At 45.0% G+C, this 27,754-nt stretch overlaps 1 protein-coding gene and 1 long non-coding RNA gene across 22 annotated transcripts in view; one reads left to right on the forward strand and one right to left on the reverse strand.

The window, feature by feature from the left end:
• Positions 1-27,754, forward strand: part of Dlgap1 (DLG associated protein 1) — a 792,565-nt gene that overhangs the window by 688,166 nt on the left and 76,645 nt on the right. For 11 of the 19 annotated variants that reach the window (XM_075956092.1, XM_075956087.1, XM_075956089.1 and 8 more), the window contains one exon: positions 2,914-2,943. The exons of the other annotated variants lie outside the window; for them this stretch is intronic. In XM_075956092.1, coding sequence (XP_075812207.1) covers positions 2,914-2,943 — 30 coding nt within the window. The remainder of the gene's footprint in view (positions 1-2,913; positions 2,944-27,754) is intronic. 19 annotated transcript variants of the gene reach the window in all.
• Positions 22,385-27,433, reverse strand: LOC142839792 (uncharacterized). 3 transcript variants are annotated; one of them, XR_012908843.1, is made up of 3 exons: positions 27,245-27,433; positions 26,065-26,775; positions 22,385-24,015 (listed from the first exon to the last, which is right to left on the reverse strand). It is a non-coding gene; the product is annotated as an uncharacterized LOC142839792 (long non-coding RNA). The 3 variants fall into 3 exon arrangements; XR_012908842.1 differs by having other exon boundaries at positions 22,385-22,791; positions 23,847-26,775; XR_012908841.1 differs by having other exon boundaries at positions 22,385-26,775.

The following is a 27,754-nucleotide window of genomic DNA, read 5'->3' on the forward strand; positions in this document are numbered from 1 at the left end:
TATATGTTAATAGCCATGTATTGCGCTTTAGTTAACTTAGACTTTCCCTATAATTTCTTCAAAATAGAAATATCTACCCTGATATAGAGAAAAAAATCTCATTTGTTGTTTAAAAAAATAAGAAACACCCATTTGAAGCTAATAACTCATTAGTGCCTCTGCGAAAATAATGTTCATAATGAAAGTTCTAAAGTCATACTGTTGTTTGTTTTTTAACTTTTTTTTTTTTTTTTTTTTTTTTTTTGGTTTTTCGAGACAGGGTTTCTCTGTGGTTTTGGAGCCTGTCCTGGAACTAGCTCTTGTAGGCCAGGCTGGTCTCGAACTCACAGAGATCCGCCTGCCTCTGCCTCCCGAGTGCTGGGATTAAAGGCGTGCGCCACCACTGCCCGGCTGTTTTTTTAACTTTTTAATGTTTTTTTCTCTCACACAGTAAGTGCAGTTTTGGGCTCCCCTCCAAGGCCACTTACAGCCCTGGAATTTATGTAGGTGTTCTTCATCGAGGCTGTCTCTGCACACACGTAGTGCGCGTTGTTTTAAAGAGCTGCATTTGCTGACACCACAGTTACATACAATAAGGAATATGACTGAGGGACAGACAAATGGCCCAGTGGGCAAAGGTGCTTACGGTACACCCCGGGCAACCTGAGTTTGATCCCAGGAACCCACCTAAGGCAGGAGAGAAGCGAATTCAGAGTCGTCCTCTAACCTGCACACGCACTAAACACGCATGCTCACATCCTCACACGTCACGTGTGCACACAAGAATAATAATCTAAAACCGTGTAATGGATAAATATGACTGGGAGAAAAGCTCGTTTTTAACCTATGTAAAATTCCTACTGTTCAAATATGGTCGATCATTAATATCTCTAGTGTTCAGGCCTGACTTTACCTCTTGGTTTAATCGTCTGACCACAGAAGGGGCAAACCCACTCCGCTTTTGCTCTTACTGGACGTCAGTGACTGTTGCTTCCAGTAGAAGGGATGGAAAGGTATTTCTTGCATCTGACAGTTTTGAGAGCCTTCGAGACTCTCAGAATCGTAGTTGTTTACAACCGGCTTGCTTGGTTCAATTAAAACCACGTCCGTAAATCTAAGCAAAGTTTCTTCTCTGAACCGGAGTAGTAGGAACAGCAGTTTTGATGGTGGTGTCCAAAGTCTGGCTCCTTGCAGGTGCAGAGCCCAGCGTTTCGAGTATCTTGCATTTCCAGGAAGCTTATGAGCTTGTTGTTACAGTTTAAATTATATAAATGCATAATTCAATAAATTGACATTAAAAACAAAAGTAAGGACTAGATAGTTCAGAGGCAGACAATACACTGAGTTTAATGCTACCAAGGATTGAACCCAGGGTCTCCTGACGGGACCACTGACCTGCACCCCCTGGCTTCATTGTGTGTTTTAGTCAATGCTCAGCCCTGTTGTACAACGGTCACAGATTACTAAAATCCTAGAATTCCTAACAAGAGCTCGTTGCCCCCTATTCCTGGAGCTATTCACTGCTGTGTGCTGTGCCTACTGCATACCTCTCCCCAGCCCCACAGTGGGCTTCTCACAATGGGAGTGTTCAAAGTTACTAAAACCGAGCAGAGCTTTAACCTAATGAAAACAGTTTATATGTGGACTGGGTTAAGGTCATGAAAAGACGTAATGATAATAAATTGTTTGGAGAAAGGTCAGATTGGTGTATGATCTGTTGAGGAGGGACTCTGGATCTGGCTTGAACTGCTGGGCTAATAGAGAATTCATTTATTAACAAGATCGATTTGCTACATGGGAGTTGCCTTAGGATCACTGGGCCTTTGTTACCGTTTGTAGATCAGTTTCCAGGCAGTACTCACGTCAGCAGCATCTGCAGCGAGATATTTACTTACGGGCACTCCGTGAAAGCCGTGTGCAAGCTGCCCGATACCCGCTGAGTTTGGTGGTATTGAAAAGACTTTTGTTTCCATTCAAATTAGAAATCTTTCCAGTAAAAAGACAAGGTGTATCGTCAGCCAAATGATGCTATAGACACTTTGGCACCCTGTAAAAGACCGCAGCTATGGCACCAAAAAAAAAAAATAGAAAATGGGCTGCTGAGAAGGCCTGGGGGTAAAGGAGATTCCGGTACAAGCCAGAGGACCTGACTTCCGATCCCTAGAATCCACAGAAAGTTTACAAGTAGATGCAGTGTGTTGTAATCCCAAAGCTCCTGGCAGGAAGGGAAGTAAGGAAACAGGAACATCCCAACCGAAAGCACAGACCAGCAGGCCGGTCAAACACCACCTCAAGCTAGGTAGAAGGAGGGGACAACACATGAGGGTTGTCCTCCGACCAGGGCATGTCCCTGTATTCACGTACATATGTGTCACACACACCGAGATTTTAGAAAGAAACCGAGAACATTATCTATTTATAGCTATGGCTTACAAAGCTTATGTTTTAGGTCAAATGGCTGAACCAGGTCTACTTTAATCTATTTTAGTATTTTCACCTTTAAATTTAGGGGAGAACAAAAAGCAGTCCAGTCATGGGGTATTATCTATTTTCTCCACGATCAACTTGACATACCCAGGTGACTGTTTCATTGTTTCACATGCAAAGGCAAAAGTCAAGCTTGAAAACTGAGGCAACAGCTTCTTGCCCAACCAGTTCAGGGAAGGACGCTAGGAGATAGGCCTTGGTTTGCAACCGCCTATTACATACTTCAACACGAACCCTGTCCCAACATGTGTAAAATGATCCCCAGACCCAGGAAAAAAAATGAGGAAGTAACGATAGCATCTGTATTTCATTTTTGAAATTGTTTAATTAACAGTTTCTCAACAGCAACAACAAATATCCAAAGCTGAAATGTACGCATGTTTTGTGAAAACGGGAGAAGGCGACCCAGGTCCACTCTATAACCACCATCTTTTGTCTTTATTCAAGGTGTCATAAAACTGAGTTCTGCCGTTGAAGGTACGTTTTGGGGCTTTTTGGGGGGGGCGTTTTGTTGTTGATTTTTTTTTTCAGCCACCAAAATCAATAGTTTTGCTTCAAGGCTGCACAGCGTGGCCCGTAGCTAGCAGGCTTCTGTGGCCGTGGTGTTTGACGCCATGTTCCGGTTGCAAGCTGTTGCCATTGCGTCTGTGTTTCTCCTTGTTCCGGTCATGTCGTACCTAACAAATCTCTCGGCCTCCCTGTGGGCCTTAGCGGTCCTGTGCGGACAGCTTCGCGAGAGCTCATGTGTGTCTGTATTTCCTTGTGTGGTCGCCTCAGATCCAGAGCTTCTGAAGAGGCACCGGCTTCAGAGCCTGAGTGGATGTGAAGGCTGTCGGGAGTCTGCTGCCCAAACACTTTCAGCAAGGGCTTTTTCTGGCACAGCCGTGGTTCTTTGTGCTGTATACTGGTTTCCCTGGGAAGCCTGTGGGCATGAAGAATCATTCCGGCTCCTGTGCTAGTAAGTGCACTTGCCAATCTAATAGCAAGTTCTTGGGTACCCGGTCTACCTCAAGATGCTGTGGAAAAAGCCCAGCATGGTAGTGCATGCCTGTAATCCCAGCACGTGGGAATGGAGAGAAGGATCCATAGACAATTTGAAAACAGCCTACCCTACATGAAATGTTTGTCTCAAAAAGTACATAACAAAACAGCTGATGCTCTTGGGGCCGACTTTGCATTGTCTAGTTAAGCAGTAGTGATTTCCCTCTGTTATACAAGGCTCTGGGCCCCTTCCCTGGCACCAAAACAATTAGGAGATTAAAACAAAGAAAATACAAAATCAAAGATAACAGCAGCATGTATTGCTGAGGAATGGCCCAGGACTGCTACAAATAACTTTCCTGCAACCTCAGCTCTCAGAAGGCTGAGATAGGAGAATCATGAGTTTGAAGCTAACCTGGGCTACATTGCTGGTCAGCCTGGGCTGTGATAGCAAGGCCCTATAAAACAACAGTAACAAATGTCTCTCATTATCTGAAGTGATGGTGACTAGTTTGGGGTGTTTGGGGGGGGGGGTGTTTGTTTGCTTGTTTGTTTGTTTAATGATGTTCTCACCCTCTTAGGGTCTTTATAGATCAAACATGCAGTGTGTGGCATTTTCTTTTTGTGAGTCTCATGTTTGTTTGGGGGTTTGTTCCTGTGTGCTGGGAGTATGCCAGTCATGCCCTGGGGCTGTCTTTATCCTTTCAGGGAGGTAGCTTAAAGAGAGGGCTGGGTTTCAGGTGAGTGTTGCAGCTTGCAGGGAGACATAGCTTGATGAATGGGGAATGCATAGAGGTGGGGAAAGGCTCTAAGGGAAGAGGCTGGACTTGAGCCAAGGCATTCAAAGGGCTAGAGACTGAAAGTTAGGAGATGAGAGAGGAGCTCAGAAACTCATTCATGAGACCTAGAAATCCAGGGTGGGAGGCTCGGTCCCCTTTGTGGGCTTAGTGCCACCGCAGACTCTAAAACCAAATCCCAAAGGCAGCATTCTGACCTTGACAACAGCATAAAGAATGTTGTTACATGGGGCTGGAGAGATGGCTCAGAGGTTAAGAGCACTGACTGCTCTTCCAGAGGTCCTGAGTTCAATTCCCAGCAACCACATGGTGGCTTACAGCCATCTATAATGAGACCTGGCGCCCCCTTCTGGCTTGCAGGCACACGTGGAAGGAATGCTATACACATAATATAATAAATAAATAAATATTTAAAAAAAAGAATGTTGTTACACTAAAGAAAACAGAAGGAGGCCTGGGCTGTAGCTCAGTGGCAGGGATGTAGCTTAGTGTGATACACACACACACACACACACACACACACACCGCACCATGAAAACAAAAGAACAGGAGAAGGGTTCAGGTAATGTGCTCTAGAGCAGAGAGAGATGAGCAAGGCTAATCAGCCCAAAGCTCAACAGAGTGCACATTTCAGGCCTCTCTCCAAGGCCACATCAAAGAAGAATTTTATAGAAAGCCTCTCCGGTCTCTTCTATGCCTCTCAAAGTACAAGAATTGGAGCTGGGAGAGAGCTCAGAGGATGAAGACCTGGACCTGAACCGCCAGCACCTACTTATAAATAGCTGGGCATAGCTGCGTGTACAGATCAGAGCATTCCGTGCCAGCCTCCCTAGCCCAGAACTGAGAGCTCCCTTTTCAGTCAGAGCCCCTACCTCAAGGCAACAAGGCCAGGAACAGTAGAGGAAGACAGCAACGACCTGCTCTGGTCCCTTACACACACACACACACACACACACACACACACACACTGTGCCTACCTAAACACTGCCCACACAGAGAGACACACATTAAAAAATAATAATAATACAGAAGACAATGGCAATTTGGACCTGTAGATTCAGTTAACTATCAGATAATAACAGATAAGGGTTAGCCACCATTTAGCCATTGTAACATTTCTGAAAATCTGAAGCCTGATCTTTACATGGTCTGTTTGACTTAAGCACAATATTCCACTCACAACAAAGGATATAGAAATTTTTTTTTTAAATAAAGTTAGAAACCCAAGAATTTTAAAACCTTATTCTACTAGAGGTTACTATTAGATGGCACCCCCTTTCTCGGCTCCCCAAACACAGTTATATTCTCCAGAGAAAGGTGAAGCTCTAAGGGAAAGTGAGGCAGCCAGAGCATGGCTGGCAGCCTGTGCCCACCTCCCAGAGGCCCTGGGGTCACAGGAAGTTCTCGGAGGTGTGAGCCACTAGGGAGCAGGCTTCTACTGTGCTTGCACATCTTGTTGGCTGAGAGCTGGAAAAGCTTGCAGGCTGGGAAGCATGCTGTGCTCTAACTGTGACCTAATCCGGGTGTTCAGATGCAGTCTGGGGCTGTGTCTGTTGGGGCGGGGTGGGGGGTGCGCAATGCATGCGTTCTCCGTGCATCTAGAGCGTGAGGCTCCTGTGAGCATGCTCCGTGGAATGTGTGTCAGATTACAATCTCTTGTGGGGCAGTGAAACAGCAATTGTTGAGTTAATTATCACCCTTACTCTTTTCCGGCTGGGTAATGTATCCACGGCAGCTGCCTAGCTCTTCCCCCATGCCCGGGAATATGAATGTATACAGAAGAGACCTCTGTCAAAAGAATGAAACTTCTTCCTTTGTCTTTAAAAATGGCTCTTCTTGATTATGCTATTACTCTGAAACTAGCGTTAAAATTCTAGGTAGGTTCTCATTTTCTTTGTTTTTTAAGGGAAAACATTTGGGAGGAGGAGCCGGGGAGGTAACTTACTGGTAGATGGCTTGCTTAGAGTGCTTGAGGCCCTGGGTTCAATTCCCATCACCAAAAGATAAAAAGAAAGACCACTTGGAAAGTCACCAGAGAGAGATCTTCAGAGGTTCTACTTGCGCTTTGCTACCAAGAATTTCATCATATGGTTTGGTGCATTCTGTTTTCTAAAACGTTGTCTCCTTCAACATTCTGTAGCTTCATGTAAGCACAAAGGGGAAATTTGTCATATTAATGGCAAGCTTTAAAGTGTAATGTTCTTTGAAAGATTTAAATATGGACTTAAACAGAAGTACATATTAATACTTTACTTTTCAATGAAGAAAAATGTCTGAATGGGGAGAAAAAGAATCTTTATTTAACTACAGTATCTTATATTAACATTGATTAAATCTTGCCTTTAATTTTAGGTTGATAGTTCCAATCTCAGGGCTGGGGAGTTTGGTATGGTGGTGATTTTTAAAAATGCTACAAGGTCCCCGGTGGCGGGGCAGGCTGGTCCTGCCATGCGTCGAGCAGCTGGGCAGGTTCCTAGCCGCAAGCTGCAGGTGGACACGTGGGTGGGAGACACGTGGGCAGACACATCATATGGAGTAGAACTGAATATTTATTACTTGGAGGAAAGAGAGAATATGGGAGAAGAAGGAGAAGAGAAGAAAGAGTCAGAGAAGGGGGGAAGCAGGGAGACACACAAGTACACGCCAAGAAGGGATAGAGAGAGTCTAAAATGGTGGGGGAAGGGCAGGGGTTGCTGGGAGTGGGCGTGGCTTGCCTCTTAAAGAGATGAAAACCAGGGCTGGAGAGATGACTCAGGGGTTAAGAGCATTGCCTGCTCTTCCAAAGGTCCTGAGTTCAATTCCCAGCAACCACATGGTGGCTCACAACCATCTGTAATGAGGTCTGGTGCCCTCTTCTGGCCTTCAGGCATACATGCAGAAAGAATATTGTATACATAATAAATAAATAAACATTAAAAAAAAAGAGATGAAAACCATAACAGTGATAGTTCCAAACTCAGGGCTGGGGAGTTCGGTACGGTGGAGCACTTGCTTAGCATGAACAAAACCCTGGGCATGTACAATGCTCAATCTCAACACAGGGAGAAGAGGGAGACTGAGAAATGGGAGGCTTAGCACATAAAGGCACTTCCTGCCAAGCCCCATGCTGAGTTCAAATGCTGGGACCCCTGCGGGGAGGAGAAAACCAACACCAACAAGCTCCTCTTACTCCACGTGGATGCTGTGTGTTTTAATTTTAAAATTAAGAGGCCGGGCGATGGTGGCGCATGCCTTTAATCCCAGCACTCAGGAGGCAGAGGCAGGCGGATCACTGTGAGTTCGAGACCAGCCTGGTCTACAGAGCTAGTTCCAGGACAGGCTCCAAAGCCACAGAGAAACCCTGTCTCAAAACACCAAAAATAAAAAATAAAAATAAATAAATAAAATTAAGAAAAGAAAATGGTTAGTTCCAAACTAAATTGGGCTAAGAGGGAAAAGTCCAGAAAGAACATCTGAGGTTAAACTGAAGTTGAGCTGTGGAAGAAAGAAAAGATGTCCATGCCGAGAATCCCAGATTAGAATCTCACGCACGCCCTCTGGCAGGGGACTCTCCCTCCTAACACGGAAGCAGACAGGTGCACTTCCACAAGCAGAAAGAGAAGACCAACCTTATGGTGGAACTGCAGACAAGTCGGAGCTGAAGCAGCCGGCAGGACACTCCTGACAGCCTACAGGCAGCTTCAGTTCCCAGGCAGGCGACCCCAGCCCCAGCCTAGAGGTCTTTCCTGGCCACTGCGGCACTAGTGCGCTAACTTATTTAAATCAAATTGCGGTGTTCTGGAGACGGCAGCCCGGAGGGACGAGGCGAGGCTGCCATGTTGTCAGACTGGTGCAGGCTCCTTCTGATGACTAGCTAGGCTCTGTGAGAAGACCCCTCAAGGGTGATTCGTCGATCCCTTTACAGGTGATAATTCCAAGCACCCAAATGACAGGAAATCCTTTCGAAAGCCCAGATAAAGAGAAGTCTGCTTAGGGAAAGCCCCATGGCTTTAAAACTATAACTAAATGAACTGCTCAAGAAAATCAAATGACAGACAGTCTGGGCTCTCCCTCCTCTTTGGTCTTAACTCGCACAGGGTGCTGGAGTTGGGTGCTCATTGGTGCCGTCAGAGCAAGGCTGTGAGAGTTTACACCCAAGCCTCCACGAAGGAACCACATAGATCCACTAACCAGACCCTTCCCTGAGCACAGGAATAGTCTCGAATATTCTCTTTTCCTTATTCCCACTTCCTCCTATTCAGATATCTAAAATTAAATATCTAACTGCTGTTGGGTATGCCATGGTGCATGCCTGTAATCCCAGCACTCGGAAGGCGGAGGCAGGAGGATTCCTGTGAGTTTGAGTCAAGCCTGGTCTCCATAACAAGACCCTGTCTCAAGAAACAACAACAACAAATTATTACTAATAATAGTAATTTTTGAAAACAATAACTATCTTTTTTGTTCCCAATGATGACTGGTATGTATGTACAATCCCCACCACAACAGGTGACTTTGGGCTGTCATAGCCAAGGTGACATTTTCTGCAGGTTCATGAATTCTGGACCACCAAATGGAAAGACATCTCGAGAATACTAAAAACAAGGCCAGAGAAATGAGTCAGTGGGTAAAAGACACTGCCTCCAAACCTTATGGCTGGAGTTCACTATCCGGGACATATACAGCCGGAGAGAACTCTCTCTCCAAAGTCATCCTGTGACCTCCACATTCATGAAATGGCACCTGTGCACATGCATGCACACACACACACACACACACAATGTTTGTTTTAAAGAATAGCAATGCCCGGCAGTGGTGGCACACACCTATAATCCCAGCACTAGGGAAGCAGAGGCAGAGGATTTGTAAGTTCAAGGCCAGCCTGGTCTACAGAGTGAGTTCCAGGACAGTTAGAGATGTTACACTGAGAAACCCTGTCTAGAAAAAAAAATAAAAGAAAGAAAAGAAAAGAGCCTGGTATGGTAGTGATTGCCTTCAATGCCTCCACATAGGAGGTAGTGACAAGCAAACCTCTGAGTTTGAGGCCAGCTTGGTCTGTAGAGTGGTATTCCAGAACAGTCAAAACTAGACAGAGAGACCCTGTCTTAAATAAATGGATGGATGGATGGACGGACAGATGGACAAACGGAAGAATAGTAAAAATAGGTTTAGAGAGGCAGACCCTAACATGTACAAGCCCCTGTCTATAAGCCCAGCACCATAATGTTTAAAAGCTAAGATACTTAGAACCAAGGGATGTAGCTCAGTTGGTAGAGCGCTTGCCTTGCTCACACGAAGTTCTGGGTTCTATACGTCATACTATATAAACCAGGCGTGATGGCGCACTCCTGAAACACCAGCACTGGCAAGTGGACGCAGGAGAATTATCCTCAGCCACGTAATAAATTTGAGGCTGACCTGGCCAGTCTCAAAATAAACAAAACTTAAAGCGGGGCCTATGCTTCACTTGCATTTTCTTTCTTTCCTTTTTTTTAGGTTTTTTATTTTGTATGTATGAGTGTTTGACTGGCCTATAATGTGTGCACCACATGTGTGCCCGATGCCCGTGGAAGACCACAGAGGGCATTGAGTCCTCTGGAACTGGAGTTACAGAGGCTTCTGTGCCATTCTGTAGATGTTGGGAATCAACCCTGGGCCCTCTACAAGAGCGACAAGTGTTCTAAGCAACTGAGCCATCTCTCTAGCGCCCCTCTCCCATTTTCTAACGAGACAACACTCTCAGCCTCCTGTCTGTTGTGAAGAGCTTCCTTTTCAGAGCGCACTGCTTCCTGTCTTGCATTAAATCCAGAACTTCCCAAATAAAGGTAACGTTTTAAAAGCCCTCAGCTAAAAGGCCTACAGTCTTAGCTATTGGGGAGGCTGAGGTGAGAGGACTGCAGGTTCAAGGCCAGCCTAGACTCTATTGCAAAATAAAAACATATTTAAAAAAAGAAAAAAGAAAGGATGGAGGGTATAACTGTGGTAAAGTCTGCCCAGCACCTGAGAGGCCTTGGGTTCAATTCCCAGTATGGAAAACAGTTGATCAAATGGTGACATCGTTCCCTCCACAGATGAGCTTTGCTACTGCCACTGTGTCCTCTTTTTAAGGAAAGCCAGCGTGACACAGCGGACGGTGGCAAGCCCGTTACTAGACAGATGGCTGACTGACTTTGTAGTAGAAAACTGAGGGGGAGGCTTCATCGCTTACATGACTGGAAATCAACACATCCCTTCAGACCTTCAAGGCAGAAAACTGACAGGGCCAGGATAGAGCGGTCTCCAAGGATGGCGCTCTTCTGCTCCACCCTTCTCCCAGAGCGACGGCTTGAGGGCTGGAGACTGAACACTGTGGAAACTAAAAATAATATGCAAGAAGAATGAATGTTCCTGCAAAGCAGCTCCGACCTCCTGGCAAGGTAGTCTGCAAGCCGGAACACCTCACCAAACGCAAGTGGGTTTCTTTTGCAGGTGTATTTTTGCAGAAACATGTCATTAGCCTCTTGATAAAACTTTCCTACAAGATACTAATCGCAGAGGCAGAGAGTGTAGCTCAGGGGTAGAATGCTTACGTAATAGTCTGGGTTTAATACCTGGAGCTAAAACAAATGAATAATAAAAAGATAGATAGATGGATAGATAGATAGATGATAGATAGGTAGATGGATAGATAGATAGATGATAGATAGGTAGGTAGATAGATAGGTAGGTAGGTAGATAGATAGATGATAGATAGATAGATAGATAGATAGATAGATAGATAGATAGATAGATGATAGATACATACATACATACATACATACATACAGATAGAGACAGATAGATATTCAATCCATGGTTCATTGAATCCACAATGTAGAACATACAGACACAGAGAGACCATTGCAGCTTCCTGAATCTGGGATTATTATCTGAACTATCAGTGATGGAGCCATGTGATGCAGAAACTGGAGAAAGACGGATCCAGGTTAAGACCAGTAGTTTGTCTTGTGTTGTCAGGTACAGGCAACTCTGCAGGACCATGGACAACATTTTATAGCTGCTTTTATTTTTGGTGTCTCTTTTCCTGAGTTGCAGCCATGTGGAGGCCTTCGGCAATAGAGAACTCCCCATTAACTGGATGTGTTTGCTAACTGCTATTCGCTTTAACACACTGACCCACAAAGCAGGCCCTCTTTTTCTCAGGACCATTGTCAAGACGAAGTGAAAGATATAAGAAAGCCCTAGCACACAGGCTAGGTGGCATGCCTCTGTGACCCCAGAATTAGGTGGTGGACACAGGAGAACCCGAAGTTCAAGGTCATCCTTTGGCTACGTACTGACTCTAAGAAAAGCTGAAGTACCTGGGACACTTGAAAGAGATGAGGGGGTGGGAGAAAGGAAAGAAAACGAGAAAAAAAGACATAGCATACTGTCTGCAATGGTCTAGGGTACGGCCGGTACCCGGGGAGCTTTCTTTTCTTTTCTTTTCTTTTTTCCTTTAGACTCTGTTTCACTATGTAGCCCTGGACAGCCTGACACTCACAGAGATCTACCTGACTGCCCCTTCGGTTCTGGGGTCCTTCACCACTAGGCTTAGCCCACAGGAAGCTCTTTTTTCCCCTCCCTTCCTCTTTCTTTCTTCCTTCCTTCCTTCCTTCCTTTCTTCCTTTCTTCCTTTCTTTTCCTCCTGTCTTCTGGGCCAATCTCACACTCTTCTTCCCAAAGATCTAGTGCACAGCGGACTGGCTGTGCTGTAGCAGACCAGTGACTGCCTCATTCTGAACAAAGCCTGGGCAGCGGCGGCCCGAACTCCCTTCTCTCTACCTTGAGAACTCAGAAGGAAACAATTCTTTACATGGGACAGAGCTTCTGATGTCCTTGTCTGGAGATGTGACATTGCCATACAGAGGGGAACAGTCACCCCAGGGGCCAGGCACCATCTGAATGTGAGGTCCAAATAGACTGTCGTCCCCATGGCCCCCTCCCCACCCCACTGCCTGTCTACTGCTCTTCCATTTCTACCATAGGAAATTGTCAGGCTGGTGCAACAGAGTCCTCCTTAGAGACCAGTTTCCTCAGTATCAGTGAGTGATGCTCTGTTACAGAGTAGTCTGTCTTCTCAAGTGTTTTTGAATTTAGACCTCCTGTGGCTGGCTGGATGTGTTGACTCACACCTGTAAGCCCAGCACTTCTGAGGCTAACCCAGGGAGACTGTTCAGAGTTCAGAGTCAGTCTGGCTACATAATGAATTGTCCTTGAGACCCTAGACTGCAGAGGAAGGGATGGGGAGGAGAGCGAGAGGGTCAGACGGGGGGGGGGAGCCAAGAACCCCCATCTCTATGAAGAAAGTGTTGTGATCTGCCTTTTAGTTACTTGTCTCGATGCTGTGACAAAATAGCTGACCGAAAGACAGGCTTGGTGGCGCACACCTTTAATCCCAGCACTCGGGAAGCAGAGGCAGGCAGAACTCTGTGAGTTCGAGGCCAGCCTGGTCTACAGAGCGAATTACAGGACAGCCAGGGCTACATAAAGAAACTCTGTCTCAAAACAAAAACAAATAAACAAGAAGAGAAAAAAGAAAAAAGAAGAGAAAGAAAGAACACTGACAAAAGCTTAAAGAAGGAAGGATTTATTTTGAGTGATAGTTCTAGAAGTTTTAGAGAAGTCATGACAGGCAGTAAGAGCTGAGAAAGCCAGACAAGGATGAATGCCCAGCTCCCTCTGTCCTTTTCGTTCAGTCTGGGACCCCAGCCCACGGATGGGAATCGCCACATTCAATGACATTCCCTGTCAGGTGACCTGATCGAGACCACCCGTCTCAAGCATGCCCACAGGCCTGTCTCTTCAGCAATTCCAGATCCTGTCAAGTTGACCGTCAGTATATCACAGTATGACAGTCACTCGGTGGAGCTTCTCTCCTGGGGCAGAAATATGGCTTAGTCACTCACGCTGATGACATAACCCATGATCAGTGGTTTGGAAGAGCAGATAAAGGTTTCAAACTATGAAAACATAAAGGAATAACAGAGGCCACTGACATGGCTCAGTGGGTAATAGAGCCCATTCCCAGCCAGATATCCTGAGTTCAATCCCAGGGATCTACATGATAGAGGGGAAGAACTGACTTCTGCAAGTTATCTTCTGACCTCCATATGTGCACCGTGCACCGTGGCATGCTTGCACACACACACGTGCACACAAACACATGCATGTGCACGCACACACACACATTAAAATGTTAAAACAAAATTTTAAAAAAAAAAAGTGTCAACTTTGACAAATAAGAACTAAAGTCTGTGTGGCTAAAGTTATCCTGACAGCAGAATTTCATAAATCTGTGAATTTTATCCCTCGAAGCTCATGAAGTCTGTGCTGAATCTGCAGCCTTGAGCAATAACAACACACGAGCATCTCCCGGAGAGTCCACACATCCCGAACTTAGCAGCCGGCCTCTTGCCGTCTTCCCCAGGACAGGACATGGAAGTAAGGATCACAGATGCTGTGCAGTCTTCCTCTTCAGCCCACTGGCTCACTTTCCCCTTTTGTGTTTAGGTTTTAATATCTGTGTACCTGCTTTCGCTAGCGTAGCTGTCTGCTGGACGTTTTGTCTCTCAACAACCAGCTCGGACTCGTTGCCTGGGAACACAGTTCTCTAGGACCGTGGTCTGATTATCGCGCTTTGCAGCCAGCTCTGCGATGACATCAAGGCCACACCTACTCTTGCCTTCCCAAATTTAGAAAACTTTTCACATTTTCAATCTAAAATTACAGTGTGGCCTTCCTGTTAACTTTGGAATATGCCGTAATTTAGACACTGGCTCAAGTCACTGGATACTGTGGTCTGAGTAGGACTAGATATATCTAGGTGTGACCTTAGGAATCACATCTTAAACTATCCATTGCACCCAGTACGGTTAAGTGGAGTGGAGAAGCCAGTTATTGCTGGGCACTCCACCGAGATGTCTACAGATCTGAAGGCTGCCACTGCTGTGTGCTCAGCCGTCTTGTTGAATTCATGCTGCCTTAGGTGTTCACAGTTGCGTGGGGGATGAGCAAAATCAGCTGCCATGGGACGTGAAAGGTTCTAGACTTGCGGACTCCTCAAGGGTGCCCTAGTCAGCACCACGTTACATTACGCTGAGCTGAAGAGAGAAAGATCCTGGGTCCATCACTGTGGGGTACAGCGCTTTTGAAACTGTAAGGGATACAGACACAGATTTCATCTCCTCTGAAGCCTTCTGTGGGTTGTAGAGATGGCTTCAAAGATAAAGTTATTGCCGGGTTTGGAACCACGGTAGTAGAAGAGAGTTCAGAAGAGCGCAAGACAGTCTCTGAGCCTGCGCTGTGATCCAAAGGGAGAGACTCTGAATGGCCTTGATGTTTTTGTGTTTTGTTTTTATCCCTGTAACAAAATACCTAAGAGAAGCAAGTGAAAGGGGAGAGACTTGTTTTGAGCACACGGTTGCAGAGTATTTGGTTCCTGGCTGGCTGTCTCCGTTGCTCTAGGCAGGTAGCAGGGCAGAACACCGTGGTGGAGGGCACAGTGGAGAAAAGCTGCCCACTTCCTGGATGCATAGTATAACAACAGGAAGGGCAGGGTAAGACCCATCCTTACAGGTGTACCCCGTGACCCACTTCCTCTGACCCCACCCCACCTCTCTCTTCCACCCCCCACTAGTGCTGTTGTACCCCCAAATCAATGATGGACCTATATATTAAATCAGTTCCCCATAATCTACTCACCTCCCCTGACTGGCCTACCATCTGCAGACAAGGCCTTCAATATATGAGCCCCTCAGGGAAACACTCCATGTCCAAACTATAACATTTGCAGAACCAGGCCTTCCCCATCTGTAAAATGGGAGCAAAACCACTTCCTTTTCCAGGTGTTTAACCTAGTTTAGCATAGGTGCTTGCTCTGTCAATCAATCTATCTGTCTATCTCAGATGCAAGGCAAATGTTTTACCACTGAGTCATACCCCTGGCCCAGTAGAAAAACTTAAAAAAAAAAAAAACAAAAAAACTCGTGTGTGTGTGTGTGTGTGTGTGTGTGATCGAGTTCATGGCCAGCCTGGACTATATGACCAAACTTTGTCTCAAAAACATAAGCAAAGGAAGATGCTGCAGGTCCTAAAACACTGTCCTAAGAAGACAGCTTCAAAGGACTGAGAAGACACAGAGACAGTGTGGGTGACCCAGGAAGAGGGTCCTACAGTAGGAGAGATAAGAAGCATGCCAAAGAAATGCTGGCCGGACATGGTGGTGCACGCCATTAACCCCAGCTCAGGAGGCAAAAGGCAGACGGATCTCTGTGTGCTTCAGGCTACCTAGGGCTGCACCGTGAGGCCCTGTCTCAAAAAGTGACAAAAAGTAAAGAGAGGGTAGGATGAGGATGTGACTCAGCGGCTGGGCACCTGCCTAGCATGAGTGAGGCCCTAGGTTGATTCACATACACTCACACACACAGACACACTCAAACATACACACACTGGACCTACGGGCACACCCAGAGAGATACACAGACACATACACACACTGGACCTATAGACACACTCACATACACAGACACACTCACACATACACACACTGGACCTACAGACACATACACACAGACACACTCACACATACACACACTGGACCTACAGACACACACTCACATACACAGACACACTCACACATACACACACTGGACCTACAGACACATACACATTCACACACATAGAGACACACTCACATATACACACACTGGATCTACAAACACATACAGGCACACTCAGAGAGAGACATAGATATACTCACATACATACACACATACACCCACTGGACCTAGAAACATACACACACATACAGACACACACAGAGACATACATTTATACAGACAAACACACTCATTTACACACACTCATACACACACTAGACCTACAGACACACTCACAAAAACACACACACAGACACACATACTAGACCTATCGATATATATACACACACACTCACAAAAGCGTTCACGCAGACACACATACTGGACCTACAGACAGATACATACACACTCACAAAAGCACTCACACACAGACACACACACGCACACTGGACCTACAGGAAGAAGGAACTGCAAATGTCAGATCAGGAAACAGGAAGTCAGTTTATCTCTAAACTGGGTTTATTCTCTAAACTTGCACTTACCCAGTCAACCACAGTATAGAAATATTACATGGAAAATTCCAGAAATTTTCAAGTCATGAACTTTAGGTTGAACATTGCTCTGAGCCACATAGCCTACCAGACACAAAGCGTCCACCGGTTTGTACGGTCATTTGCCTCATAGTGGCCACCGGATTTCTCACTTAGCTCCGTTGGTTTTCAGACTGACTGCGTGGCACAAACTGCTGGTCAAGTGTTCCCTATGTCACTTAGCAGTGACTCCAAAGCACAAGAGGAGTAACGGAAGGGAGGCATTGATCATGGTTCTGTGGAGCAGTGCTGCAGGGCACATAGAGAAAATAGTAGAGGGCTCTGTATTAAGTGGGGGCTTCAGGCAGCTGCCGTGGTCTTAGAGTGTGTCCCTGGTGGCTAAGGAGATGCACTGAATAGACAGACAAATAGATGAAAGACAGACAGACGATTGATAGATGGTAGGTAGATGATGACAGATGGTAGACAGATAGGTGACGATGGATAGATAGATGATGGATGGTTGGATGGATAGACAGATAGATAGATAGATAGATAGATAGATAGATAGATAGATAGATAGATAGATAGATAGATAGATAGATAGATAATATAGACAGATGATAGATAGATAGATAGATAGATAGATAGATAGAAAGATAGAAAGATAGATAGATAGATGATAGATAGATAGATGATAGATAGATAGATAATATAGACAGATGATAGATAGATAGATAGATAGATAGATAGATAGATAGATAGATGATTGATAGATAGATGATAGATAGATAGATGATAGATAATATAGACAGATGATAGATAGATAGATAGATGATATAGACAGATGATAGATAGATAGATAGATAGATAGATAGATAGATAGATAGATGATATAGACAGATGATAGATAGATAGACAGATGATAGATAATAGATATAGACAGACAGATGATAGATAGATGCTATATAGATAATAGATATAGACAGATGATAGATTGATAGATAGATAGATGATAGATAGATGATATAGACAGATGATAGATAGATAGACAGATGATAGATAATAGATATAGACAGACAGATGATAGATAGATGCTATATAGATAATAGATATAGACAGATGGTAGATGATAGATTGATAGATTGATAGATAGATGATAGATAGATGATATAGACAGATGATAGATAGATGATAGATAATAGATATAGACAGATGATAGATAGATAGACAGATGATAGATAATAGATATAGACAGACAGATGATAGATAGATGCTATATAGATAATAGATATAGACAGATGGTAGATGATAGATAGATTGATAGATAGATAGATAGATGATAGATAGATGATATAGACAGATGATAGATAGATGATAGATAATAGATATAGACAGATGATAGATGGATGATAGATAGATGATAGATAGATAGATAGATAGATAATAGATATAGACAGACAGATGATAGATAGATAGATAGATAGATAGATAGATGATAGATAGATAAAGACAGACAATAGATAGATAGATAGATAGATGATAGATAATAGATATAGACAGATGATAGATAGATAGATAGATAGATAGATAGATAGATAGATAATAGATAGACAGATGGAAGGATGGATGATGTAGTGTAAATTCTAATTGTTCTTAATAATAAAAAACCTAGAGTCAGATATTAGGGAGTGAAAGCTGCAAAATCAGAGAACAGAGCAACCAGTTGCTAGTTCTCACCTCTAAGAAATCCTCAGAACCAAGGGGTCAAGATTCTGTCTCTACAAATCCTCAAACTGAATGCCATGAGTTCCTGTCTCCTCCTGCCTTATATTCCTCTCTCCACCCTACCGTATCACTCCACTTCCCTAGTGCTGGGATTAAAGGTGTGGGGTCCCAAGTACTAGCTAGGATCAAAAGAGCTCTGTTTCTTTTTTAGACACATTCGATCTTGTGTAACCCAGAATGGCCTTGAACTCACAAAGATCCTCTGCCTATGTCACCCAAGTGCTGAGATTAAAGGTGTGTGCCACCACTGCCTGGCTAACTAGTGTGACCAACTCTGCACTCTGGTTTTCAGGCAAGCTTTATTTGTTATAGCACAAACAAAATATCACCACAGGATGGATAGATGATGGATGGATGGATGGATGGATGGATGGATGGATGATAGAGATAGATAGATAGATAGATAGATAGATAGATAGATAGATAGATAGATAGATAGATAGATAGATAGATAGATAGGCAGGCAGGCAGGCAGGCAGGCAGGCAGGCAGGCAGAGATGATGATAGGTAGGTAGGTAGATAGATATCTGTCTATATTTCGTAATGGTTTAAAGTAGAAATTAAAGAGTAAGAAGCAGAAAACTCAAATCATTATAAAGATCCCAATAAGGAGTTTCAACTCCATCTGTGAGAAGAGGCCATTGAGGATTTGTTCAAAGTAGAATTTACATTTATTTAGTAGGGAGTAGGACACATGTGGAGTCAGAAGACGGTTTATAGAGAGGTGCTTCTCTCCTTGTACCATGTGGGTTCCTGGGATCAAACTCAGGTAGTGAGGCTTGACGGCAAGTGCCTTTATCCCCTGAGCCATCTGGTCAACCCCACTGAAGATTTTTAAACTAGTTAATAAAATGATTATGTGTCTATTCAATCAATAACTCAGAGCCAGGCACAATGAGATGTGCCTGCATTCTCAGCACTTGGAAGGAGAAGCCAGAGGATCAAGAGCTCGAGATTAGCCTTGACAAAGAAAAAAAAACAGAATAAATTAGGAAGTGCTGAAATTTAGAGGCAGAAAATCCAGTCAAGATTTGGAAGGTCCGTGCCATGTAGAACTCCATTGGGTGAAGGAGCTTGGGCTCTCAGCACTCATGGCTGCTCGAACATAGATACAAGGGAAAGGAATGTTCCTGGATAGTGCTAGTTTATCCACTTATGAAGTCAACACTCAGTGTAAGAGTTACCCTGTAGGATTGTGTCAGGTTAAGCATGAGAAAGTTCTTGGCAGCCAGGTGGTAGTGGCACACTCCTTTAATCCCAGCACTTGGGAGACAGAGGCAGGAGGATCTTATAAATTCAAGGCCAGCCTGGTCTAGAGTGCTAGTTCCAGGACAGGCTCCAAAGCTACACAGAGAAACCCTGTCTCAAAAAAACAAAACAAAACAAAACAAAAGTAAAAATTGTAAAAGCCAAAACAGCAATAATAATTGTTATTTCAAAAAGGATGTAGCATTAGAGAGAAATAGCAGATAAAAAATATAAAGAATTTTAATATATAGTGAGGATTGGAATTTATATTTTTTTACACCTCCACGTAGATCTATCTTAACAACTGTATGACACAGCTCCTATGTGTTATAGAGGCAAACATTGTAGTATATAATATGGTGTCTTTCCCTTAACCTCATCTCATGAGGATGACTGGTACCACTCTAGCTGGCAGTGGGAACTGGGAGCATGGAGCCCATGAATGAGGCAGACTGTTGTCTCATCCAGCAGCCAGCTTTATACAGAGCATCAGACAGTTTATACTCTGAGGGCTAAGAGGGGTCACAGGCTTGGGCAAGCCGTACGTGGTGGGCAAGCTACATGCAACAGAACATGTTTTTTCCATAGAGGCACATAACAAGTAACAATAGGCAGTTGTAATGAACAATCTGAAGTAAACTCATGCCTAGCCAGTACACCTGGGAGGAGCCCAAAAGCACAACCCCAAAACAATTCCGTGTTTCTGAAGACACCGAAGTCACAAGACTTGGAGTTTTTCACAAGCACTAAGAAATCTCCTCATAGCGGGGCGATGGTGGCGCATGCCTTTAATCCCAGCACTCGAAAAACAGAGGCAGGCGGATCTCTGTGAGTTCGAGACCAGCCTGGTCTACAGAGCTAGTTCCAGGACAGGCTCCAAAGCCACAGAGAAATCCTGCCTCGAAAAACCAAAAAGAAAGAAAGAAATCTCCTCATACAACCTCGTTCTTGGACCATGTTCTGACAGCTGACCATGACTGTATAATTTGAGTCAATACTCTATGATAAACTGTTGTATAAAAACCACAATGTATGACTTGGTAGAACAATACATAAAACAAGAGAACTCATGCAGAAATGCAGGCCATATCCTCAATGTAATTCACACAAGTCTGGGTTGTAGTCATGTGATGTCAGGGTATTCCGCAGAAACGAGAAATTGTGTTACTGGTAGATTCACTCAAATGGAAATGTATTTGCCCTGTGCAAAGCCCAGGGTTCGACCCTCCAAAACAGGGGGTGGAGAAGAGGAATTGGGGGGAGGGGGGAAGAGAGGGAGGGGTCAGAAAGAAATTAACTGAACTCTGAAGAGAAGCAAAGAAAGTAGTTGAGAAGTAAAAAGCTTCGTCCTTAGGTGTGAAAGCCCGCACCCAATGCCCAGCCCCTCAGAAACAAAGAGCCTTTAGTGAAACAAAGAGCCTTTAGTAAAACAAAGGAGAACAGGACTGGAGGGGTAGCTTCTAACATTCTTACCTAAAACCCAGTTCGGTTCCCAGCCCCCACTCCTGTGGCTCACAGCCTTCTGCAGCTTCAGTCCTAGAGACTGCACCCACTTCTGGCCTCTGAGGGTACCTGAACTCATATGTACACACCCACACATGGACAGACAAATACACACAAGTAAAAACAAAGTCAGTCTTTAAAAATAAAATAGGGGGCTGGAGAGATAGCTCAGTGGTTAAGAGCATTGCCTGCTCTTCCAAAGGTCCTGAGTTCAATTCCCAGCAACCACATGGTGGCTCACAACCATCTGTAATGAGGTCTGGTGCCCTCTTCTGACCTGCAGACATACACACAGTCAGAATATTGTATACATAATAAATAAATAAATAAATAAATAAATAAATAAATAAATATTTAAAAATAAAATAAAAGAGAGGCTGAGAGGGCATTAAGAACTACAGATATATTTGAAGGTTGTGCTGTTTTGGTTTTTAACACAGGGTCTTGCTGTGTAGCCCAGGCTAGCCTCAAACAGTGAACACATGTGAATGTCAAAGAATATACAAATAAATTAGAAAATTCACTAAAAACGTTTAGGATTAGGCATTCATGGTGGTACAGAGCTTTAATACCTGTACTCAGGAGGTAGAGGCAGGCAGAGCTCTACGAATTCAAGGATAACCTAGTCCACACAGTGAATTCCAAACCTACTGGGTCTACAACGTGACACACTGTATTTAATTATTTAAAAAAAAATGGGCATGGTGGCACACCCCTTCAATCCCAGCACTGGAGAGGCAGAAGCGGATGGATCTCTGTGTTCGAGGCCAGCCTAATCTACAGGGTGAGTTCCAGGACAACTAGAGTTACAAAGAGAAACCTTAATCACCCAAAAAAGAAAAACAAGAACAAAAAATAAACAAATTAGAAAATTTGATCAGTGACCAACCAATAAACTAATTACATATTTTATTTACCAACAATAAGTAGTAGATAAAGTTATAAACTCACTTAGGACCTGAAAGGCAATAAGCACTTATAAGACCGACTGGCTTACTGCAGACACAATGGTACATGCCTATAATCCCAGCACTTAGGAAGTACAGGCAAGAGGATCAGAAGCTCAGGGTTATTCTTGGCTACTTGTTGAGTTTGAGGCCAGCCTGGGCTATGTGAGACTAATTAACTAACTAAATAAATAATAAACAAAAACAGGTGTGTGTGTGTGTGTGTGTGTGTGTGCGTGCGTGTGTGTGCGTGTGTGTGTGTGTGTGTGAGTGAAGCAGCAGTTAAGAGTACTAGCTGCTCTTGTGGCTCAGTGGTTAAGAGTACTTACTGGCTGCTCTTCCAGACGACCTGGGTTCAATTCCCAGCACCTACATGGCAACTCACAGCCATCTATAACTCCAGTTACGGGATATCTGACGCTTACTCCTCGTCCTCACAGGCACCAGGCATATACATGGCCCACAGACATACATGCAGACAAGACACACCTATGTATAAAATGAAACAAATAAATCGAAAGATAATATTTGAACAAAGAAGATTTATTTCGGTTAATAGTTTTGGAGATTTCAGGCCGTTGTCATTTGACTCCAGTTTGGGGGGATGCGGTAATAAAGAAAATAATCATGGGGAACACATGATGGAGGAAGTATATACACATGATAGAGTAAGTATGTTCCCATGACGGAGCGAGTATGTTCACACGATGGAGCGAGTATGTTCACATGATGGAGTGAGTATGTTCACATGATGGAGTGAGTATGTTCACATGATGGAGCGAGTATGTTCACACGATGGAGCAAGTATGTTCACATGATGGAGTGAGTATGTTCACACGATGGAGCGAGTATGTTCACACGATGGAGTGAGTATGTTCACATGATGGAGCGAGTATGTCCACACGATGGAGCGAGTATGTTCACATGATGGCAGCTAAGATGTAAGGAAAGGCTGGAGAGATGCTCAGAGGTTAAGAGCACTGGCCGTTCTTCCAAAGGTTCTAAGGCAACCACATGGTGGCTCACAAGCATCTATAATGAGATCCGGTGCCCTTGTCTGGCCTGCAGGCATGCATGCCAGCAAAACACTGTATACATAATCAAAAAAATCTAAAAGCCTTCTTTAAAAAAAGAAAAGAGGGGGCTGGAGAGATGGCTCAGCGGTTAGGAGCGTTGCCTGCTCTTCCAAAGGTCCTGAGTTCAAATCCCAGCAACCACATGGTGGCTCACAACCATCTGTAATGAGGTCTGGTGCCCTCTTCTGGCCTGCATAGAATATTGCATTAAAAATAAATAAATAAATGAATAAATAAATAAATATTTAAAAAAAAAAAAGAAAAGAAAGGAGAAAATGGAAGGGACTGGAGTCTTGCTGTTCCTTCAAGGGCCTAAGTGGCCATGGCTGGAAAAACATATTTAGGTCACCCCAAAAAGCATGTTCTAAGATGGAAACAGCTTCCAGGAATTTTATAGTAACAGGACAAAAAAAAAAAAGGCATAAACCAGACTGTTCTAAGATACACCGGTGGTACCTCAAATAGACCCTTCTAAGATACACCCATTGGGTACCTCAAATAGACCCTTCTAAGATACACCCATTGGGTACCTCAAATAGACCCTTCTAAGATATACCGGTGGTACCTCAAATAGACCCTTCTAAGATACACCCATTGGGTACCTCAAATAGACCCTTCTAAGATACACCCATTGGGTACCTCAAATAGACCCTTCTAAGATATACCGGTGGTACCTCAAATAGACCCTTCTAAGATACACCCATTGGATACCTCAAATAGACCCTTCTAAGATATACCGGTGGTACCTCAAATCGACAGCTTCGCAAAGCAATGTCTGCCACAGACGGCAGGCGATCTGATGACACTCTTAGCTGCTGGACTGGTGGAAGCCAGGGTCTGTTCTTACATTCCAAAGGACTTACCTAACAGTGACAGGGATGTTAGGTCATACAGACTGGCAATGGTTACTTACGGGTCTAGGTAAGATAGGTTGCTGAAGGTTTATGGCTCTGTTTCAGCATTCCAGCCTCTGAAGAGTCTCTGAAATTCCCATCAGTCATTCCGCCTTTGCAAAGATCAGTGGAGGTGCGGCTTCCTCCCAGGAACTTAAGCTCACAGAGACTGTGACCTCCGGATACAAACTGTAACACCCAAAATCATAAACATGTCAGTTTTCTTAAGACTTACCTATAAGTTCAAAGTGAACTCAATTAAAAGCCTAATTATTTTGTTGTTGTTGTTGTTTAGTTTTGCTGAATATAGCCAAAGTACTTCTTGTTTTGTTTTTCGAGAGACAGGGTTTCACTAAGTAGACCAGGTTGACCTTGAACTCACAGAGCTCTGCCTACCTCTGCCCCTGGCCCTATCCCCTGTCTTCTGCAACCTGGCCCATGGACTTGTCATCTGTCCCTGTTCTCTGTCCTCTGTCCCTGCCCCCTGCTCCTGCCCCACTCCCTGCCCCTGCCCCCTGAGTGTTGGGGTTAAAGAGTGCACTATCACACGCAGCTCAAGGTACTCTGAAATGACAAGACTTAAAATCACCCTGTGATGATAAGATGTGTGGGCACAGGACAGGGCGTGTGAGTGAAGCCCTCTGTAGAGCAGGGGTAAGGCAGCATTGCATGGGGTGCTGGCGCAGGAGTGTCTGCTTTGACAAAGAGGGAGGGGGGACAGGAAGGAGAGAAGAGAGGACATTAGGCTGCACCTTTGCAGAACTCCAGGTCTCCAGAGAAGCTGAAACAGTGTAAACGATAGAAGAGGTATGGGGGAAGGCAGAGGAGACAGAGGAAGGAAGGAAGGAAGGAAGGAAGGAAGGAAGGAAGGAAGGAAGGAAGGAAGGAAGGAAGGAAGGAAGGAAGGAAGGGGAAGGGAAGGGAAGGAAGGGAAGGAAGGTGAGAGGGAGGTCGGCAGACAGTGAGGAACTGGCTCACACAGTTGGAGCGGCTGAGAAACCTTAAGCTAAGGAAGCTGGGTGAGCTGGTGTGAAGCTGGCCTCTGAATCCAAAAGCCTGAAAAACAGGACTAGCTCCAAGTTTCACACACAAGAAAACCAAAGTTTCTGCTGGGTTCAAAGGCTGGACAAACTGATGTCTTGCTTCAGCCAGTGACATAGAGGTTGCTGGCAGTGTGTGTGTGTGTGTGTGAACATGCTATGGCATGTATGTGGAGGTCATAGGTCAACCTTCTGATGATACTTAATGTCTTCCTTTGGCCCCTCCTCTTATCGCCACTGGTTTTACATAGACCCTCACACACGTACATCTAACACACACACACACACATACTAAAAAAATAAAAGGGAAAGTACTCATGCCAGTAGTAATTCAGACAGTATATTAAAACTGTAGTGAACTTCCTTTACTCATAGAAAGAGGCGACTTTGGGGGCTGGAGAGATGGCTCAGTGGTTAAGAGCACTGACTGCTCTTCCAGAGGACCTGGGTTCAATTCCCAGCACCCACATGGCAGCTCACAACTGTCTGAAGATCCAGTTGCAGGGGATCTGACACCTTCACACCAATGCACATAAAATAAAAAAGTTAAATAAACCATAAAATATAAGAAAGAAAGAAAGAAAGAAAGAAAGAAAGAAAGAAAGAAAGAAAGAAAGAAAAAGAAAGGGACGACTTCGAACAGTGAGGAAGGGGACAATGGAAGGAGCGGCCGCACCCTCTGCTGGAAGTATAACTTGGTATAAACATTCTTGGGAAAATCTTCTGGCATTGTGAAAACACACACAACCTGCCATCCAGAAGCTCCCTAAGAAATTCTTCCCTCCTGTGCCAGAACATGTAGGCAGTGTCCATTGTGGCACCGACCAAGCGTCCAAAAGTTGGAAACAACCTCTCAGATGAGGTCATTGCCATTCAATTTAAAGACTGTAATTGGCTTTAGTTTCAGTTCTAAAGTCAGGGAAAACATCATTCCATGGAGCACAAGTACTCCAGTGAACAAGACAGGGCTAAAGAAAACGTAGAAATGAGAGGACCTGGGTTTGGTTCCCAGCATCCACATGATGGCTCAGACCCTCCACAACTGCAGGAGACCCAGTGCCCTCTGCCGACCTCTGTGGGCATCAGGCACACAGGCATGGTGTACATACATACACGCAGACAAAACACTGAGACACACAGAAAATAAATCAAAACGATACTTTCCTGCTAAGGCAGAGGGTTAGCACTGCTGAAGTACCTTGTAGCTCAGGGAGAATGACGCAGCAGAAAGGAACCTGCCAGCTGGGCCAAGCTGTCAACTTCGACATTCCAGAGGCCCACCCAGCCCTTCCGGCTTCCTGGAATGCTGTCCTTGTGTGGGGTTTCTCTTTCCCCATCCTTGTCACGTGGTGGCTGAGGACAGACCCTGCAACATCCGTGGGGGAAGCCAGAGGAACCCTCATTCTCCACCACGGGACAGAGAAACAGAACGACGTGCACAAAGACATACACATGCCAGGCTATGCCCCAAAGTCATGGATTCATGGTGGTGGCCGCGGCTGGGGCTGGCTCTCTTCGCACAGGTCAGACCTGCATTCACAGGTAGATGCATTGCTGCCGGATTACAGGAGCCCACTGTCCCACAGCAGAAGGCTGACTCACAATTCCACAGGCCAGTGCTCAACAGGCTCAGCTGTCAGGTGGGACAGAGGTGACTCAGGGAAAGGCTGCTGTCCCCAACACTGGCATTGGCTTAATCTCATCTCAAACACCCGTCACTCACCCAGAAAAACCTCGGCCAGCCTTCCTTCCACTGCTGGAACAGTGGAATGTGGCAGCAGCTGTCGTCCATCCGGGTGATATGGAGGCCCAGCTGAGGTAGAGGGAGGAAAAGTACCAGCCAGTCCTTGGAGTCAGAGGAGCGAGTAGTGAGGAGGCTGCCACCCATCCAGGCCCAGTGGCGTTCCACCTGAGGAAAGCCCCATTAGCTGGAGGTCACCAGGAACACTTTCCCCAGTGCCTGGGTGGCATCAGGACCCCGGTGTGTTTTAGCTGCTAATGCCGAGTTTCTTCACACATGTGTGGGCAGCAGAGTCTCTAGGGTTAGGGGTGTGACTCGGTGGTAGAGCATTTGCCTGGCTTGTGCAAGGCTTTTGCAACTCAGCATCCCAGAAAAAGAGGAGGAAGACAAGAAGGGAAAGAAAGGGAGGGAGAGAAAAGAAAGAGTATTTAGATCCCTTCTGTTTATGTGTCTGGAGGGATTATGGATTCGTACAAGAAACGCTACCAACTATAGTTACTATGATAGTATGATTCCCTCCTCTCTAGGCCTGGCACCAAAGTGCTTCCACAGACTGCCCGCTAACCCTCACACCCCCTCCATCAGGACAGCACATTCAGCATGCCCCCCATACCAACAAGAACACAGAGCCAAGCACCTGGGATCACCCAGCTGGCGTGAAGCAGCTGCTAGTTCAAATATTCAAATCGATGTCTGTGTGATTCAGCCTGCAAGCCAGGGCGGCAGAGATGACCTCACTGTGTGTTGAAAGTGAGCGTGGTATCTTTCCAGCCAGCCAGGGAGCGAATGCCTCAGGCATCAAGGAGAGGGAAAGTTGAGAGGAAATGTAACCCTCCTGCCGGGCCTGCTGGGACAGATACAGCAAAGGGTGGGGCTGTCACTAGGGTGGAATCTGACTGAGGGGAAGAGGACAGGAAGTGTGAATGCTCACCCTACTGAGCCCATCCTTGAGAAAATAACTTGGCCTGTCTACTCAAATTCCAGGGCAACCATAAATCCTGAAACAATCTGTTTAACTACATTCAGTGGGGACACGTGTACCCAACATACACACTACACACACATATATACCACAGACATATACACACCATCCGTACTATAACCACACACACACACCACCATACATACATAAACACACACATACCTC

Source organism: Microtus pennsylvanicus, chromosome 22 (assembly GCF_037038515.1).
Source record: "Microtus pennsylvanicus isolate mMicPen1 chromosome 22, mMicPen1.hap1, whole genome shotgun sequence".
Classification (NCBI taxonomy): Eukaryota; Metazoa; Chordata; class Mammalia; order Rodentia; family Cricetidae; genus Microtus; species Microtus pennsylvanicus.